This window comes from Salmo salar, chromosome ssa13 (assembly GCF_905237065.1).
Source record: "Salmo salar chromosome ssa13, Ssal_v3.1, whole genome shotgun sequence".
Lineage (NCBI taxonomy): Eukaryota > Metazoa > Chordata > Actinopteri > Salmoniformes > Salmonidae > Salmo > Salmo salar.
This window is the reverse complement of record NC_059454.1, coordinates 14,487,658-14,508,563: the sequence shown is the minus strand read 5'-3', so window position 1 is coordinate 14,508,563 and position 20,906 is coordinate 14,487,658. Positions and strand designations below refer to the sequence as shown.

Below are 20,906 nucleotides of genomic sequence, written 5' to 3'. Positions count from 1 at the left end.
CATCACAACCCTGGTTTCATGTCCACGCCCTGGCTCAACCCTAGCCGTAACCCTAACCCCTAGCCTCATTTACAATCCAAATCTATTGGGGAAATCTGGAGGAAACCTGTCTGCAAGTCAGGATGCCTTTTAGTACCAATTTACCAGATTTTAGTACTAGTTTAACTGATTGTGTTATAATGAAGAGTTTACAGATAGCCTCTGCATTCTCAAAGGTTGTACTTGAAACATGAAGATAGCATATTGATACAATGTCTCTCCCTAGTGGCTACATGTCCAAGCATCACAGAGGGATAATTTTGTAATATTCTTCACATTTAAATGGACAGCATTGGATGTTATCAGTTATCACTCAGGACAATTTGAATACTACACAGCACTTAGAAGTTTGAAATTACTTTGTCTAACAGCATATTTTAAATTATAAATAGGGAGTGTAATTTTATTTAAAATAATATTCCTAATAGTATACGTATATCATTCGATTTCAGATAGACTAGGCACAATAATGAATTAAATTATTTGTTTGTATTTTCATTCCCAAAGCATGACTATGTCCTTTGTGTAAATGCATCTTCCTCTATTGAGCAGCTACTCTGTGGTGAAAGGCATGCAGACTGTTGTATAGACTGTTCTTCTGCCCGAGAGGTTTGTTTGAGTTCTTTGTGCCAGGTGGATTAGATCGATTCACTGGATAACACTGTGTCCATAGAAGGATAGTGCAGGTTGGTGTTGCAGAGACAAAAGCCAGGTTTCATCATGTAAATATAGCTAATGGTCTGCGGTGCTCCCTTCACAGGCTCAGACAACCTGCAAGTAAACTGGTGCACATTGCTTTCTACCTGATCATTTATTATAATAAAACAAATTGGACAAAGTTCAGACAGTGTTACCAAACTTAATGTACCAGATGCAAAGAAATGTACTGCATACGGTATGTTCAACTGAGTAGTTCCTCTTGGCAGTAAAGCTGCTAGCACGGCTTGTTCTTGTGAAGCGGATGCAATGAATAACTGTGAGAGGCAGTTTCCGCCCTTGCTCTCTTTACCTGTTTTTTTTCTTCTGCTCTATCCTTTTTAAAAAGTCATCTTTTGTGTGGATAGTGTGGGAGGGGTGGATAAGGATGCTTCAGAAAAAGAAGAGTTTGATTTTCAATGAAAGCTCATAGAGGCTAGGGAGAGTGGTGACATCGGTATGGAGAGAAGAACTGTGAAGACCGTTGAGAGAATAATTATCCACCACCACAATCAACAGGTAAACAGCACCATATTATTATTTATAACCAAACACTTTACAGATAGACACAGCCTTTCCAGATATATTACAGTTTCTTTGAATCATAATTTCTTATTTGTGAGGGCTAGGATTAGGTTAGATTAGATTTTACCAAGTCATCCTACCATGCTATTTAGGGCTAATATAATAGCCTTTGAACACTATCAAAATATATATTCAAAATGCACCTGAAGGGAAGTTGAATTCTGCGTTTTAACATTTTGGCTCCACTGTTGGAAAATGTAATAGTGAATCCCTTGTACAGACATATTTGGCATGGACATAACCACTGGATGGGAAGTGACTGAGTTGACTGTACAGCTGTCAGAAACCTGCAAAGCAGTATAAAGAGTGACTGATTACTTCCAGAATTATCTCATGAATACTGTAATGACAGATACTGGACATTTCAGTTGAACACCTTTTTAAAAAGGATTTGGCTGGTTAGACATTAGTTCAAAACACTTTAGAATATGAAATATGTGCTACTCTCAACATAATAGTAAAGATTTACATTTGTGTTTATTCTAGAGGTTGTGGTGATTGTGATGGACAGTTCTGTGCAGTGACATAGCCAGGTTATGTTTAGCCAAACAACTTACCAGTGTAATTGGATTGGTTGAATAACCTTATTGCCTTTCATTTGAATGGTGAATTAATGATTGCTGGTCAGATAAAGGAGGCATCGTATTTTGTACAAAGCCTATTGAAAATGCCTCTGGTGAAGGAATTCAGGAAGAAAGGATAGGTCATCACAACAGTGTCTGATCTGAGAGAAGCTGGGAGAGTGACTGTGTTATAGTTTGGCAGATCTAAGCTTCTTTACACTGCACTTTACTACAAATATATGTTGCCATACAATTATGTGAGAGCCATTACCTTGATGCCTTGATGTTTACAGTTATCATGGCACATTCTTCCGATATTAAGTATTGAAATGCTTTAGCAGAGGAACCCTGAAACATGAGACGGGATCAGATGATTGAATAATTATTTTCCAAAATAAAGCAATGAGAGCCAGAGCCTGTATGAACGGTTACTAATAATATGTGGGGGTGTTTCAGAGCCTGTATGAACGGTTACTAATAATATGTGGGGGTGTTTCAGAGCCTGTATGAACGGTTACTAATAATATGTGGGGGTGTTTCACAGCCTGTATGAACGGTTACTAATAATATGTGGGGGTGTTTCAGGGCCTGTATGAACGGTTACTAATAATATGTGGGGGTGTTTCAGAGCCTGTATGAACGGTTACTAATAATATGTGGGGGTGTTTCACAGCCTGTATGAACGGTTACTAATAATATGTGGGGGTGTTTCAGAGCCTGTATGAACGGTTACTAATAATATGTGGGGGTGTTTCAGAGCCTGTATGAACGGTTACTAATAATATGTGGGGGTGTTTCAGGGCCTGTATGAACGGTTACTAATAATATGTGGGGGTGTTTCAGAGCCTGTATGAACGGTTACTAATAATATGTGGGGGTGTTTCAGGGCCTGTATGAACGGTTACTAATAATATGTGGGGGGTGTTTCAGGGCCTGTATGAACGGTTACTAATAATATGTGGGGGTGTTTCAGAGCCTGTATGAACGGTTACTAATAATATGTGGGGGTGTTTCAGAGCCTGTATGAACGGTTACTAATAATATGTGGGGGTGTTTCAGAGCCTGTATGAACGGTTACTAATAATATGTGGGGGTGTTTCAGGGGATCCATTTCTGAGGTGCGGGTGGCTCAGCACTGTCGTATCATGAGACTTGTAGCTGTCAAGTGTATCGGCAAGAGGGTGCTAAAGGGAAAAGAGGGCATGTTGGAGAACGAGAATGCAGCGCTCCGCAGGTTAGTGTCATGTTTAACAAATACATTTTTTTTTTTTTTTACCAGAATCATCCATCCCAACATGGTGGCAATGGAGGAGAACTTTGAGACATCATCAAAACTTTATTTTGTTATGACTCTGAGTGGTGGAATCTGATTTTAGATGCCCAGTAATTATGTCATCTAAGATTGATTGTGCATCGCTTATATTTCACATTGCAATAGAAGGCTTGTCCCCGCACCAAGAAAAAAAGTTAAGTCAAATAATAAGTGAGCTACGGTGTTTACCTCTAAATGAAAAGCTTGTCACAATAGTGTTACAGGAGGCAAGTTTCTGGACTGTATTCTGGAGAGGGGGAGCTACACAGAGAGATGCCAGCCATGTCCTACTGCAGGTTCTGGAAGCAGTCCAATAACTCCACCAGCTGGGTATCGTGCACAGGTACCAGAAAGTACAACTGTCCTCTAGCTGTTATAATATCACATGTTACTACGTACACCTCTTGGAGGGAACGCAACACCCTGCTACATCTCAACTCCCCGTGGAGTGAAAAAGTATGTGATCTTAGGTGCGGGGAAGGACGACAGACAGAAAAATACCATTTACAGGGAATTTATTCTTCCTTAATACGGTAAGGTGGGGAAAAGGGGCTGGACGGAACCAAAGAAAGTACAAATTAAAGAGTCCTCTCTCCTACAGTAACTTCCCTGCCTTCCCACTACTTACCTAATTTTTAGCAGCACCTGGCGCACACTAACCAAATACAGGGGGGGTGATCCGCCCAGGTCTTACCTAGTGTGCATAGATAAATACTACGGATGACGTATGCCCGTAGGCTTCTTGATTAAACACTCCCAAGGCGCGTTCCCCCCCCGGAACAAATGAAACAGAATATTTACCAATACTTTAAGTGAAAAATGTAATTAACCAAAAACACTAAGTCCTATTGGCATACACATACCTCTGAAGGCGCAGCTACAAAATAATACCGCCAAAACTTTTACTGACCGCCACAACAATCAACACAGGACATAAAAAGAAACTCTCTCTCTGACAAAGGAGCACTGGGTTTTATCAAGCTGTAGAAGGAGTTGGTAATTGAAGAGCCAGCTGTTTCCCCTGACGAGAGGGAGGGGTCAGAGCTACAATCAGCAATGGGGCCGACCAATCAGCTGCGTGAGGAATCCAGGAAGCCATTCCCTGAATACACACATACAAACCCACAACAACACAGAAACTGGGGAACGTAACAACTTTACACAGGGACCTGAATGTACAACTGTCCTCTAGCTGTTATAATATAATTTAACGCATGGACCCGAAGGTGATCTGTTTTATAGTTTGGTAGCAGTGTTAAATGGATAGATAGATAGATAGATAGATAGATAGATAGATAGATAGATAGATAGATAGATAGATAGATAGATAGATAGATAGATAGATAGATAGATAGATAGATAGATAGATAGATAGATAGATAGATAGATAGATAGATAGATAGATAGATAGATAGATAGATAGATAGATAGATAGATAGATACAGCTTTATTGTCAATAAACCATTGTGGACTTTCTATTATTATTATTGTTAGATTATTATTATTGTGATCATTATTATTATTGTTATTATTATTGTAGTTGTTGTTATTATTGTTATTGTTGTTGTTATTATTGTTAGTATTATTATTGTTGTTATTATTGTGATCATTATTATTATTGTTATTATTATTGTTGTTGTTGTTAGTATTGTTATTATTATTATTGTTGTTGTTGTTATTATTGTTATTATTATTTTTCCTCCCAGCCTGAGAACTTACTATATCAAACTTTGTCTATAGATTCCAAGATTGTCAGTGACTTTGGCCTGTCCAAGTTGGAAGAGCAGTGTGCTCACCACTGCATGTGGACCCCCTGCTTATGTGGGTGAGGATCCCCAAATACCTACATCCCATATGAACCCTCATCATGTAGAATTAAAGCAGTTTGAACCTCACACATAAACCCTCTCTTTAATTTTGTGTGCAGCCCCATAGCTTCTGCAGCAGAAATCTTATGACAAAGAGGTGGACCTATGGGCTCTGGGGGTGATCACCTACAGTTGAAGTCGGAAGTTTACATACACTTAGGTTGGAGTCATTAAAACAAATTTTTCAACCACTCCACAAATTTCTTGTTAAAAAACGATAGTTTTGGCAAGTCGGTTAGGACATCTACTTTGTACATGACACAAGTTATTTTTCCAACAATTGTTTACAGACAGATTATTTCACTTTTAATTCACTGTATCACAATTCCAATGGGTCAGAAGTTTACATACACTAAGTTGACTGTGCCTTTAGACACCTTGGAAAATTCCAGAAAATGATGTTATGGCTTTAGAAGCTTCTGATAGGCTTATTGACATCATTTGAGTCAATTGGTGGTGTACCTGTGGATGTATTTCAAGTCCTACCTTCAAACTCAGTGCCTCTTTGCTTGACATCATGGGAAAATCAAAAGAAATCAGCCTAGACCTCCACAAGTCTGGTTCATTCGTGGGTGCAATTTCCAAACGCCTGAAGGTACCACACTTGTCTGTACAAACAATAGTACGCAAGTATAAACACCATGGGACCTCGCAGCCGTCATACCGCTCAGGAAGGAGACACGTTCTGTCTCCTAGAGATGAACGTACTTTGGTGCGAAAAGTGCAAATCAATCCCAGAACAACAGCAAAGAACCTTGTGAAGATGCTGGAGGAAACAGGTACAAAAGTATCTACTGTATATCCACAGTAAAACGAGTCCTATATCGACATAACCTGAAAGGCCACTCAGCGAGGAAGAAGCCACTTCTCCAAAACCGCCATAAAAAAAAGCCAGACTACGGTTTGCAACTGCACATGGGGACAAAGATCACACTTTTTGAAGAAATGTCCTCTGGTCTGATGAAACAAAAATAGAACTGTTTGGCCATACTGACCATCGTTATGTTTGGTGGAAAATGGGGGATGTTTGCAAGCCGAAGAACACCATCCCGACCATGAAGCACGGGGGTGGCACTATCATGTTGTGGGGGTGCTTTGCTGCAGGAGGGACTGGTGCGCTTCACAAAATAGATGGCATCATGAGAAAGGAAAATGATGTGGGTATATTGAAGCAACATCTCAAGACATCAGTCAGGAAGTTAAAGCTCGGTTGCAAATGGGTCTTCCAAATGGACAACAACCCCAAGCATACTTCCAAAGTTGTGGCAAAATGGCTTAAGGACAACAAAATCAAGGTATTGGAGTGGCCATCACAAAGCCCTGACCTCAATCCTGTAGAAAATTTGTGGGCAGAACTGAAAAAGTGTGTGCGAGCAAGGAGGCCTACAAAACCTGACTCAGTTACACCAGCTCTGTCCGGAGGAATGGGCCAAAATTCACCCAACTTATTGTGTGAAGCTTGTGGAAGGCTACCTGAAATGTTTGACCCAAGTTCAACAATTTAATGGCAATGCCAATCAAATACTAATTGAGTATATGTTAACTTCTGACCAACTGGGAATGTGATGAAAGAAATAAAATCTGAAATAAATCATTCTCTCTACTATTATTCTGACATTTCACATTATTAAAATGAAGTGGTGATCCTTACTGACCTAAGACAGGGAAGTTTTACCAGGATTAAATTGTCAGAAGTTGTGAAGAACTGAGTTTAGATGTATTTGCTTAAGGAGTATGTAAACTTCCGACTTCAACTGTATATACTTTGAGTGTTTAGTAATGGTAAATTCTTCACATTTTACTTAAAGGGATACTTCAGGATTTTGGCAACGAGGCCCTTTATCTACTTCCCCAGAGTCAGATGAACTCATGGATACAATTTGTATGTCTCTCCATCCAGTAGGAAGGAAGTTGCCAATTAGCAAAGAGCAATGACTGGAAGTCTATGGGACTTCTATGTAGACTTCCAGGGTTAGTAGATAAATGGCTTCATTGCCAAAATCCGATCTATCCCTTTAATACAGACAAGTGAAAAGTTGTGTTGTGTTAAAAGGTTTTATTTGAGTGTTCTACCCTCTGTTTAATGACCACAATGACTCACATATGTACATGTTGATTATAAAGGCTGAATATGAGTTTGACTCTAAATCAGGTAGAGTATGTAGTTGAAGATACTGAGAGATCCTTTTAGCTAGCCTGTATTAGTTCTTTACATCTCACACGTATTAGACACACAATGTCATCCCTGTCTTGGCAATAATTACTTATTTTTCTTTCAGTGTGCTTTTAATTTTTAATTTTATTTATTTACAAAAAATATATTTCTGTGTGCTTTTCTTTAGTCTTTAAAAATGTATGACCTCCTGAATGCTGCTTCCCTCTCCAAAATGTTCCGTTCAGCAATAGATTTCATTCCACGCATGTTGCAGAAAGAACCAGAGGATGAGGTACAATTGTGAGCAGGCCTTGAAGCAACCTTGGTGAGTTTAAAAATAGACTAGTAGCTATGTGTGTATTCCAAAGGAGGTTGGTGTCACTTTAGTTGGGGAGGAAGGGCTTGTGGTAATGGCCGGAGCAGAATCAGTGGAATGGTATTAAATACTGCATGGCCAGGCATGACTCCAATACCATCATTAAGTTTTCAGACGACACAACAGTGGTAGGCCTGATCACCGACAATGACGAGACAGCCTACAGGGAGGAGGTCAGAGACCTGGCTGGGTGGTGCCAGAATAACAACCTATCCCTCAACGTAACCAAGACTAAGGAGATGATTGTGGACTACAGGAAAAGGAGGACCGAGCACACCCCCCATTCTCATCGATGGGGCTGTAGTGGAGCAAGTTGAGAGCTTCAAGTTCCTTGGTGTCCACATCACCAACAAACTAGAATGGTCCAAAGACACCAAGACAGTCGTGAAGAGGGCACGGCAAAGCCTATTCCCCCTCAGGAAACTAAAAAGATTTGGCATAGGTCGTCAGATCCTCAAAAGGTTCAACAGCTGCAACATCGAGAGCATCCTGACTGATTACATCACTGCCTGGTACGGCAATTGCTCGGCCTCCGACCGCAAGGCACTACAGAGGGTAGCTACAGAGGGCTAAGCTGCCTGCCATCCAGGACCTCTACACCAGGCGGTGTCAGAGGAAGGCCCTAAAAATTGTCAAAGACCCCAGCCACCCCAGTCATAGACTGTTCTCTCTACAACCGCATGGCAAGCAGTACCGGAGTGCCAAGTCTAGGACAAAAAGGCTTCTCAACAGTTTTTACCCCCAAGCCATAAGACTCCTGAACAGGTAATCAAATGGCTACCCGGACTATTTGCAACCCCTCTTTACGCCACTGCTGCTACTCTCTGTTTAGCATATATGCATAGTCACTTTAACTATACATTTATGTACATACTACCTCAATTGGGCCGACCAACCAGTGCTCCCACACATTGGCTAACCGGGCTATCTGCATTGTGTCCCACCCACCATCCATCAACCCCTCTTTTACGCTACTGCTACTCATCATATATGCATAGTCACTTTAACCATACCTACATGTACATACTACCTCAATCAGCCTGATTAACCGGTGTCTGTATGTAGCCTCGCTACTTTTATAGCCTCGCTACTGTATATAGCCTCTCTACTGTATATAGCCTCTCTACTGTATATAGCCTCTCTACTGTATATAGCCTCTCTACTGTATATAGCCTCTCTACTGTATATAGCCTCGCTACTGTATATAGCCTCTCTACTGTATGTAGCCTCGCTACTGTATATAGCCTCTCTACTGTATATAGCCTCGCTACTGTATATAGCCTCTCTACTGTATATAGCCTCGCTACTGTATATAGCCTCTCTACTGTATATAGCCTCGCTACTGTATATAGCCTCTCTACTGTATATAGCCTCTCTACTGTATATAGCCTCTCTACTGTATATAGCCTCGCTACTGTATATAGCCTCTCTACTGTATATAGCCTCTCTACTGTATATAGCCTCTCTACTGTATATAGCCTCGCTACTGTATATAGCCTCTCTACTGTATATAGCCTCTCTACTGTATATAGCCTCTCTACTGTATATAGCCTCTCTACTGTATGTAGCCTCGCTACTGTTTTTCACTGTCTTTTTGCTGTTTTTTATTTCATTACTTACCTATTGTTCCCCTAATTACTTTTTTGCACTATTGATTAGAGCCTGTAAGTAAGCATTTCACTGTTGTATGCGGCGCACGTGACAAATAAACTTTGATTTGATTTTAAATACATCAAACATGGTTTCCATGTGTTTGATGTGATGCCATTCCATTGGCTCCGTTCCAGACGTCATTGTGAGCCATCCTCCCCTCAGCAGCCTCCAGTGCTGTATTAGCTTCTATATCTCCTTTAGTGAGAATGGCCAATACTATAACATCATGTGTTTAGTCTACTTAAGTACAGAATTAAATGTTCTATACAACACAATTAATGGGTGCCCTGATAAATGGGGATATTTTCCATAGCCTATCATAAGGAAAACATATCGATGGCAGTTGAGTTTGAAACATTCATTCCTTTAATGCAAACAAATTCATGAAGTTCAAAATATTACATTTTCTTGATTTATCCTGTAAATCCAGGAATTTATTTTGATTGAATATCACCTTATTTCTTTTAGGATTTCAATGAAAAGCATCCTGTAGGTCTATCAGTATAACACATACAGTACAGTAAACCTACAGCATATGACTCCAATGTTCTATAATAATGGTGGTATTGATGGCTTGTTAATTGGTGCTGGACTTGTTGTTGAATCAGGATCTCTGGAGAATAACATACATGAGTCCGTCAGTGAGCAGATTCAGAAGAACTTTGCTAAGAGCAAGTGGAAGGTAAGCTTAGTCCTGCCTGGCTACTGTTTAAAATGTCCAGAACATCACACCATGGCACAGTATCTCCTATAAACCTGGAACCTGGATATGTTTCCTATTATTTTGGTTATGTGCATCAGCTCTTCTACGTGCAGGAATCCACTTAACTACAAGTCTGCATTGTGTTTTTCAGAGGGCATTCAATGCTCAGTAAGAAGAATGTAGCAGTAGAGGAGGTAACATACAGACCAAGGCCACACTGCAAGGTGAGGGACGAATGGCATAAATATCCCAACATCAACATCCCGCAGCAAACAGTCGCTACAGTAACCTGTGTTTTTTTCTCTTGCTTTACATTTATGTCATTTAGCAGATGCTCTTATCCAGAGCGACTTACAGTAATGAGTGCATACATTTTCATACTTTTTTCATACTGGGCCCCCCGTGGAAATCAAGCCTACAACCCTGGTGTTGCAAGTGGCATGCTCTACCAACTGAGCTACTCTGAGCTAACAAGCGATGCCCTTTAATCTATGTCTGGCAGAGAAATTACCTCAGAAGAATCCTGTGCCATTTATGGCATTTCTGCTCTCTATTGCCTTTGCTGTATGTGATTCATTGCAAATCCAGAGTGATGCAGAGTGATACTCTCCTTCGGCCAGCAGAGAGCGGTCTTAATCAAGCTTTTATTTCTGTTGTAAATTATTATTATTATTTAACGGTCTCATCCAAACTATGCTCAGAATCTGGTCTGGCTCCATACAATTTAGCAGCAGGACTCATTTGACTCATCAAGTGTAATTTTGTTGATACATAATAACAATATACTAATAGGCCTAGTATCTATTGACCATGCATCGACGTAAACAGGTTTTCTAATTATTTGATGCTAAGTATCCATAGACCCTTGTATTCTTCACTAATAAAAGCGTGTTAACACTGTTTTTTTCCCACTCAAAGTTTGATATTTGATCATTTTCTAGTTGAGTTTGACACAGTCATTAGAATTCTTGAATGTCTTGGGAACTGGGATGAATAAGAACACATTACATTGAGTACATCTTCAGAATTAAAAATGACAACCCCAACCCCAACCACAAAGCAATAAGGTAGGGTAGGGGCAGAATGCATATTGCCTTTGACAGCAGAAACAACCCATGCTTAACCTAAACTAATGAGACAGCTCCTTGAAAGCTCTCCGCTGTATGTGTGTTAGAGAGAGAGGCAGCTATAAATGTCCAAGTGACCTAAGAACCCATAACATCATCAGTGTGGGTCAGAATATAGCAGAGTGCCCTTGAACATGGAGTAGCTCTTTTTTTCATTAGAACAATGGTTTTAAAGCGTCATACATACAAACCCGTATAAAGCTCACTCCTCTCCAGTCTGTCTGGTGTTGCTCATATCAGTGGGCATAAAGCAGTAAAGCAGCTCCTGCCTTTCCATCACCCTATGAAATCCTGGTTAGGACCAATCATGTGGAAACCTTTTAGTGTGCGCCAAAGCAATTATATATTAAACAATTTGAAAAGGGCTGCCAAGGGCACTTTACTGTGTTTTGTCAAGATGTTCCAAGGTGCAGAAATTGAGGTAGAACTCTGATTGGGTACCGCTGATGTCTCGCTGACCAATAACAGAGTAACCGTTGTAAAGATTCTTTTAAAAGTGCACACGCCTCTGTATGAGAGCCATGGCTAATACAGCAGGAAACACATAACTAATGGAGGAGGTTTTAAATCAACTGACATGGGAATGATGGAGATCATGGATGGCAGGTCCTAGTGTATAGAAAGCATGGTGTACAAAAGCCAACTGTTTAATGCAAATGACCCTAATTGGGTCACAGATACCTCAGGATGGCGACATCCTTCTCTGGCACACATGCATGGATACATGTTAGCTATTGTAAGTTTCACACTTTAGAACTGTGTTTACAGCAAACTTGGCTCATTTCCATAGTGCAAGCTGTCTCCCATCTGGTGTAACTCATTTTAATTAAGATGGGTAATTATCCGCCAAAAATTCAGAGGCCTTATCATTTACATTTCCTAATTTACGTTTGTTCTTGACGTATGATGACAATGCCCAGTGCAGCTTGCCTCAGGTAAGAGCTCAAACACCTGTCAAACATCCGTCTTCCCAGCTGGTTCCACCACCCACCCACCCAGCCTCCCCTCTTCTCCTCTCCACACTGCTGCAGCCGACAGCTAGGCAGCCTTCTCAAACATGCAGGCGCTCCCCTTTCGCTCCAACACTTCACTGCCCACCTCTGTGGCCAGATGTTTGGGACATGACAGGAACAGCACAAGCTTCCATTAATGCTTTTTACCATGTGAAAACAGAACTCTGTCTGTCTGTGTGTAGTTGTCTCAAACATGAGCCAGAGTGGTACCATGATGTTTTTCTACAGAGCTCTTGTCCAGATGGTCTCCTGGGGAGTTCTGGTAAAGTAACAGTGAGTCGACAGGATCTGTCTGTTTATCAGCCTACTGGGAATACAGGTACCTTTCCCTGCCACATGGACAGATACTGACATACCAGAGAAATAGATTTAGACAGTTGGGCCAACTTTTAGAATGGACGCCATGTTAGCACCTTTAAGCATTCCATTTGTCCATTCATGACGAAAATTGGAATCTTGTATATAGCATTGTTTAAAATTCCGACAATTCTGTGAACTGCTATTGGTCAATATTGCCCATGAGGAACTAACATGACTGCCATGGAGTTCAGTGTAATGTAAATGCATCATAATGCAGAAACCTCAATGTCCTACCTCTCTAAATATATGGGTCTGATACATTTTGTACTAACATTCACCCTTAGCACAACATGCTGCTGGAGGCAGCTTTTAAAATATACTGAACAAAAATATAAACGCAACATGCAACAATTTCAACGATTTTACTGAGTTACAGTTCATATAAGGAAATCAGTCAATTGAAATAAATTCATTAGGCCCTAATCTATGGATTTTACATGAATGGGCAAAGGCGCAGCCATGGGTGGGCATGGGAGGGCATAGGCCCACCCACTTGGGAGTCAGGCCCAGCCAATCAGAACGAGTTTTTCCCCTCAAAAGAGCTTTTATACAGACAGAAATACTCCTGGTGACTGGTCTCAGATGACGAAGCCGGATGTGGAGGTCCTGGGCTGGCGTGGTTACACGTGGTCTGCTGTTGTGAGGCCAGTTGGACGTATTGCCAAATGATCTAAAACGATGTTGGAGGCGGCTTATGGTACAGCTTTAGTGAACATTCTTGCAGTCAGCATGCCAATCCACGCTCCCTCAAAACTTGAGACATTTGTGGCATTGTGTTGTGTGATAAAACTGTACATTTTAGAGTGGCCTTTTATTGTCCCCAGCACAAGGTGCACCTGTGTAATGATCATGCTGTTTAATCAGATTATTGATTTGCCACACCTGTCAGGTGGATGGATTATCTTGGCAAAGGAGAAATAAATGCTCACTGAAAGGGATGTGAACAAATTTGTGCACAAAGTTTGAGAGAAATAAGCTTTTTGTGCATATGGAACAGTTCTGGGATCTTTTATTTCAGCTCATGAAACATGGGACCAACACTTCACATGTTGTGTTTATATCTTGGAACAAAACAATAGAAAGACAAATAGTTTATTTACAGTAGCTCAGTGTTTTAGTTCACTGTAAATGTGTTTGAATTCACATGCAGTATGTTTGTTTGTCACTCACACATCCATCTCATTAAGTTGTCTGTGTGTGAATAACTATTACATCCTATTGGATTGTTTGATCCAATTACTACATTTCATAGACAGATTTTCCTGTAAGGAAAAGATGTCTCCAAAACAGGCTGATCTTTGAGAAGAGTTGTTGATTTTCAATATTAAACCCGGGTTGGTTGTCTTGCTTGGCATTTCACCACTCTTCCCAACCCTTCAGTCAGAGTCCTTCCAAACCTTTCCTCCCTTATCAGCGGCAAACAGCACCCTCTGTTTGGCAAATCTGTGGCAGTTCAAATTGGGGCTAATGTCTTCCTCTTTGTGTGAGAGGCTGATCACATCGCATGGATAAAGCGATTATGGAAATCCTACGGTGGTGTAAAAATCAGCTTTCAGGGACCAGGGAAGGCAGTTGACATTCAGTCAAGAGAGAAGGAAAGAGAGTGTGGATTATTGTATTAGAGACACTGGGCTGTTCCATAAAGGAAGGGTCTGGGGAGTGTGGAGTACTGAATTGGATATGCTGGTCTGTTCTATAACGATAAAGGCATTTCTGTAGACAGTCTTTGTCATTCAAAAACAATCCCTTTACTGCCAGTATTGACTTTAATCTGTCACATTATCTGTATTTCATGTTTATCAGGAAAAAATGATTGTTGTTGCACAGTTGATGATGAACCAGGGTACACAACATTTTGATCAGGTTCCCTTAAGTCCCCGAACATTAGACAGAATAAACCTCTGACGAAGACAGGTGGTTCATCATTTTCTCAGGAATGATGACCATTATTGACAAAGTGTATTCAAATGAAGGTTGACTGTGCTAAGCCGGTATTCATCAGCAATCTACATCATTATCTAATATTTCAGACTCAGATTTCAGACAGGCGAGGCTGATGGTGAATTCTATTTTATCCCAATTAGCCAAGGTTTTGGGCCATGGCTCAGCAGTGGGAGAGATTAGGAATGTAATTTCAGAGAGCAAGCCAGTGTGTCTGGGCATGACACTGGTGTGGTGTGGAGATAAATAGTGCTTTGGTGAATAGGGTGATGTATGTATGTATGTATGTATGTATGTATGTATGTATGTATGTATGTATGTATGTATGTATGTATGTATGTATGTATGTATGTATGTATGTATGTATGTATGTATGTATGTTAGTATGTATGTTAGTATGTATGTATATAATGTATGCATGTATGTATGTATGTATGTACTGTATGTATGTATGTTAGTATGTATGTTAGTATGTATGTATATAATGTATGTATGTATGTATGTATATGTATGTATGTATGTATGTATGTATGTATGTATGTATGTATGTATGTATGTATGTATGTATGTATGTATGTATGTATGTATGTATGTATGTATGTATGTTAGTATGTATGTTAGTATGTATGTATATAATGTATGCATGTATGTATGTATGTATGTATGTACTGTATGTATGTATGTTAGTATGTATGTTAGTATGTATGTATATAATGTATGTACTGTATGTATGTATGTATGTATGTATGTATGTATGTATGTATGGATTGTATACATGTATGTATGTATTGTATTGCGCATATGTATGTATGTATGTATGTATGTATGTATGTATGTATGTATGTATGTATGTATGTATGTATGTATGTATGTATGAATGTATGTGTGTATGTATGTATGTACGTATGTATTGTATGTATTGTATGTAATGTGTGTATGTACTGTATGTATGTAATGTATGTATGCATGTATGTACGTATTGTGTGTACTCTATCTACTGTATGTATTGTATGTATGTGGGTACTGTATGTTTTGTATGTACTGTATGTATGTTATGTATGTAATGTATGTATGTTTTCACTGTATGTATGTAGTGAATGTATATGTGTATCTACGTGATGTATGTAATGTATGTATGCACTGTATGTATGTGTGTATGTATGTAATGTAATGTATGTATGTATGTTAGTATGTATGTATGTATGTATGTATGTATGTATGTATGTATGTATGTATGTATGTATGTATGTATGTTAGTATGTATGTTAGTATGTATGTATATAATGTATGCATGTATGTATGTATGTATGTACTGTATGTATGTATGTTAGTATGTATGTTAGTATGTATGTATATAATGTATGTACTGTATGTACTGTATGTATGTATGTATGTATGTATGTATGTATGCACTGTATGTATGTATGTATGTATGTATGTATGTATGTATGTATGTATGTATGTATGTATGTATGTATGTATGGATGTATTGTATACATGTATGTATGTATTGTATTGCGCATATGTATGTATGTATGTATGTATCGATATATGTTTGTATGTATGTATGTATGTATGTATGTATGTATGTATGTATGTATGTATGTATGTATGTATGTATGTATGTATGTATGTATGTATTGTATGTAATGTGTGTATGTACTGTATGTATGTAATGTATGTTTGCACTGTATGCATGTATGTACGTATTGTGTGTACTCTATCTACTGTATGTATTGTATGTATGTGGGTACTGTATGTTTTGTATGTACTGTATGTATGTTATGTATGTAATGTATGTATGTTTTCACTGTATGTATGTAGTGAATGTATGTGTGTATCTACGTGATGTATGTAATGTATGTATGCACTGTATGTATGTGTGTATGTATGTAATGTAATGTATGTATGTATGTTAGTATGTATGTATGTATGTATGTATGTATGTATGTATGTATGTATGTATGTATGTATGTATGTATGTATGTACTGTATGCACTGTATGTATGTATGTATGTATGTATGATGTATGTATGTATGTATGTATGTATGTATGTATGTATGTATGTATGTATGTATGTATGTACTGTATGTATGTATTGTATGTACACTACTGTTCAAAAGTTTCGGGTCACTTAGAAATGTCCTTGTTTTCCATGAAAACATGCATGAAATGAGTTGCAAAATGAATAGGAAATATAGTCAAGGTTGTAAATAATGATTTTTAATTGAAATAATAATTGTGTACTTCAAACTTAGCTTTTGTCAAAGAATCCTCCATTTGCTGCAAATACAGCCTTGCAGACGTTTGGCATTCTAGTTGTCAATTTGTTGAGGTAATCTGAAGAGATTTCACCCCACGCTTCCTGATGCACCTCCCACAAATTGGACTGGCTTGATGGGCACTTCTTACGTACCATATGGTCAAGTTGCTCCCACAACAGCTCAATAGGGTTGAGATCCTGTGACTGTACTGGCCACTCCATTATCGACAGAATACCAGCTGACTGCTTCTTCCCTAAATAGTTCTTGCATAGTTTGGAGCTGTGCTTTGGGTCATTGTCCTGTTGTAGGAGGAAATTGGCTCCATTTAAGTGCCGTCCACAGGGTATGGCATGGCATTGCAAAATGGAGTGATAGCCTTCCTTCTTCAAGATCCCTTTTACCCTGTACAAATCTCTCACTTTACCACCACCAAGCACCCTCAGACCATCACATTGCCTCCACCATGCTTGACAGATGGCTTCAAGCAATGTCAACAGTGAAGAGGCGACTCTGGGATGCTGGCCTTCTAGGCAGAGTTGCAAAGAAAAAGCCATATCTCAGACTGGCCAATAAAAAGAAAAGATTAAGATGGGCAAAAGAACACAGACACTGGACAGAGGAAATCTGCCTTGAAGGCCAGCATCCCAGAGTCGCCTCTTAACTGTTGACATTGAGACTGGTGTTTTGTGGGTACTATTTCATGAATTTGCCAGTTGAGGACTCGTGAGGCATCTATTTCTCAAACTAGACACTCTCATGTACTTGTCCTCTTGCTCAGTTGTGCACCGGGGCCTCCCACTCCTCTTTCTATTCTGGTTCGAGCCAGTTTGTGCTGTTCTGTGAAGGGAGTAGTACACAGCGTACGAGATCTTCAGTGTCTTGGCAATTTCTCACATGGAATAGCCTTCATTTCTCAGAACAAGAGCAAGAGTTTCCGAAAAAAATACTTTGTTTCTGGCCATTTGAGCCTGTAATCGAACCCACAAATGCAAATGCTCCAGATACTCAACTAGTCTAAATAAGGCCAGTTTTATTTCTTCTTTGATCAGAACAACGGTTTTCAGCTGTGCTAACATAATTGCAAAAGGGTTTTCTAATGATCAACTAGCCTTTTAAAATGATAAACTTGGATTAGCTAACACAACGTGCCATTGGAACACAGGAGTGATGGTTGCTGATAATGGGCCTCTGTACACCTATGTAGATATTCCATTACAAATCTGCCGTTTCCAGCTCAAATAGTCATTTACAACATTAACAATATCTACAATGTATTTCTGATCAATTTGATGTTATTTTAATGGACAGAAAAATGTGCTTTTCTTTCAAAAACAAGGACATTTCTAAGTGACCCCAAACTTTTGAAAGGTAGTGTATGTATGTATGTATGTATGTATGTATGTATGTATGTATGTATGTATGTATGTATGTATGTACTGTATGTATGTATGTATGTATGTATGTATTTATGTATGTACTGTATGTATGTATGTACTGTATGTATGTCTGTATGTAGATCCGTTCACTTGTTCCAGATTTTGTTACATTACAGCCTTATTCTAAAATTGACTAAATTGTTTTTTCCCTCATCAGTCTACACACAATATCCCATAATTTTAAAATGTTTGCAAAAAAAATTTAAATACTGAAATATCGCATTAACAAAAGTATTCCGACCCTTTACTCAGTACTTTGTTGAACAGCGATTTAACAGCGATTACAGCCTCAAGTCTTCTTGGGTATGACACTACAAGCTTGACACACCTGTATTTGGGGAGTTTCTCCCATTCTTCTCTGCAGATCCTCTCAAGCTCTATCAAATTGGATGGGTAGAGTTGATGCACAGCTATTTTCAGGTCTCTCCAGAGATGTTCGATCGGGTTCAAGTCCGGGCTCTGGCTGGACCACTCAAGGACCTTCAGAGATTTGTCCCGAAGCCACTCCTGCGTTGTCTTGGCTGTGTGTTTAGGGTTGTTGTTGTTGTCCTGTTGGAACGTGAACCGTTGCCCCAGTCTGAGGTCCTGAGTGCTCTGGAACAGTTTTTTCATCAAGGATCTCTCTGTACTTTGCTCCGTTTATCTTTCCCTCGATCCTGACCAGTCTCCCAGTCCCTGCCGCTGAAAAACAACCCCACAGCAAGATACTGCCACCACCATGCTTCAACGTAGGGATGGTGCCAAGTTTGCTCCAGACGTGATGCTTGGCATTCAGGCCAAAGAGTTCAATCAGACCAGAGAATCTAATTTCCTTTTCCAAACAGTCCTTTAGGTGCCTTTCGGCAAACTCCAAATGGGCTGTCATGTGCCTTTTACTGAGGAGTGACTTCCGTCTGGCCACTCTACCATAAAGGCCTGATTGGTGGAGTGCTGCAGAGATGGTTGTCCTTCTGGAAGGTTCTCCCATCTCCTCAGAGGAACTCTGGAGCTCTGTCAGACTGACAATCAGGTTCTTGGTCGCCACCCTTCTCCCCCGATTGCTCAGTTTGTCCGGGTGGTCAGCTCTAGGAAGAGTCTTGGTGGTTTCAGACTTCTTCCATTTAAGAATGATGGAGGCCACTGTTCTTGGGGACCTTCAATGGTGCAGAAATATTTTTGGTACCCTTCCCAAGATCTGTGCCTCGATACAATCCTGTCTCGGAGCACTAAGGACAATTTCTTCCACCTCATGGCTTGGTTTTTGCTCTGAAATGCACTATCAACTGTGGGACCGTATCAATTGCATTTACCACAGGTGGACTCCAATCAAGTTGTAGAAACATCTCAAGGAGGATCAATTGAAACAGGATGCACCTGAGCTCAATTTCGAGTCTCATAGCAAAGGGTCTGAATACTTATGTAAATGTGATATTTCCATTTTTTGGTTTTAATAAATTAGCAAATGTGTCAAAAAAGCTGTTTTTGCTTTGTCATTATGGGTATTGTGTGTAGATTGATGAGGGGAAAAAAAGATTTAATCAATTTTAGTATAAGGCTGTAACGTAACAAAATGTGGAAGAAGTGAAGGGGTCTGAATACTTTCCGATGCACTATTCTGGAGCATTGAAAGTTCCCAAGAACAGTGGCCTCCATCATTCTTAAATGTAAGAAGTTTGGAACCACCAAGACTCTTCCTAGAGCTGGCTGCCTGGCCAAACTGAGCAAATGGGCGAGAAGGGCCTTGGTCAGGGAGGTGACCAAGTACCAGTCAAAAGTTTGGACACACCTACTCATTCAAGGGTTTTTCTTTCTTTTTTTAAACTATTTTCTACATTGTAGAATAATATTGAAGACATCAACACTCTGAAATAACACATGTGGAATCATGTTGTAACCAAAAAAGGGTTAAACAAACCAAAATACAGTTCACATTTTAGATTCTTCAAAGTAGCCACCCTTTGCCTTGATGACAGATTTGCATTCTCTCAACCAGCTTCATGAGGTAGTCACCTGGAATGCTTTTCCAACAGTCTTGAAGGAGTTCCTACATATGCTGAGCACTTGTTGGCTGCTTTCCCTTCACTCTGCGGTCCAACTCATCCCAAACCATCTCAATTGTGTTGAGGTCGAGTGATTGTGGAGGCCAGGTCATCTGATGCAGCACTCCATCACTTTCCTTCATGGTCAAATAGCCCTTACACAGCCTGGAGGTGTGTTTTTGGTCATTGTCCTGTTGAAAAACAAATGATAGTCCCACTCAAACCAGATAGGATTGGGTATCACTGCAGAATGCCATGGTAGCCATGCTGGTTAAGTGTTAATTAAATTCTAAATAAATCAGAGACAGTGTCACGAGCAAATCATCCCCACACCATCACACCTCCTCCTCCATGCTTCATGGTGGGAACTACACACGCAGAGATCATCCGTTCACCTACTCTGCGTCTCACAAAGACACGGCGCTTGGAACCAAAAATCTCAAATTTGGACTCATCAGACCAAAGGAGAGATTTCCACCGGTCTAATGTCCATTGTTTCTTGGCAGGAAACTCTGGGTCTTCCTTTCCTGTGGTGGTCCTCATGAGAGTCAGTTTCATCACAGCGCTTGATGGATTTTGCGACTGCACTTGAAGAAATGTTCAACGTTTTTGAAATGTCATTTCTCTTTGCTTATTTGAGCTGTTCTTGCCATAATATGGACTTGGTCTTTTACCAGATATCTTCTGTGTACCAACCTTACCTTGTCACAACACAACTGATTGGATCATACGCATTAAGAAGGAAAGAAATTCCACAGATTAACTTTTAACAAGGTACACCTATTAATTGAAATGC

The 20,906-nt window shown here is 39.8% G+C and overlaps 1 protein-coding gene across 1 annotated transcript; it reads left to right on the top strand.

Annotated features, from left to right (window-relative positions):
- Positions 1-817: 817 nt before the first annotated feature.
- pnck (pregnancy up-regulated nonubiquitous CaM kinase) lies at positions 818-7,695 on the top strand. The gene is made up of 5 exons (XM_045692974.1): positions 818-1,254; positions 2,986-3,117; positions 3,412-3,538; positions 4,936-5,020; positions 7,464-7,695. Exons 2-5 carry the CDS (start codon positions 3,029-3,031, stop codon positions 7,520-7,522), a joined length of 360 nt encoding a protein of 119 aa, XP_045548930.1. The 5' UTR covers positions 818-1,254; positions 2,986-3,028; the 3' UTR covers positions 7,523-7,695.
- Positions 7,696-20,906: the final 13,211 nt, after the last annotated feature.

What these genes read in the sequence shown, in the direction of transcription:
- pnck (XM_045692974.1), top strand. Translation starts at nt 3,029, where the DNA reads ATGAGACTTGTAGCTGTCAAGTGTATCGGCAAGAGGGTGCTAAAGGGA. An exon ending in CAGCTGGGTATCGTGCACAG is followed by an intron (nt 3,539 to 4,935) that starts GTACCAGAAAGT and finishes CTTTGTCTATAG; the next exon opens with ATTCCAAGATTGTCAGTGAC. An exon ending in TGGACCCCCTGCTTATGTGG is followed by an intron (nt 5,021 to 7,463) that starts GTGAGGATCCCC and finishes TGTTCCGTTCAG; the next exon opens with CAATAGATTTCATTCCACGC.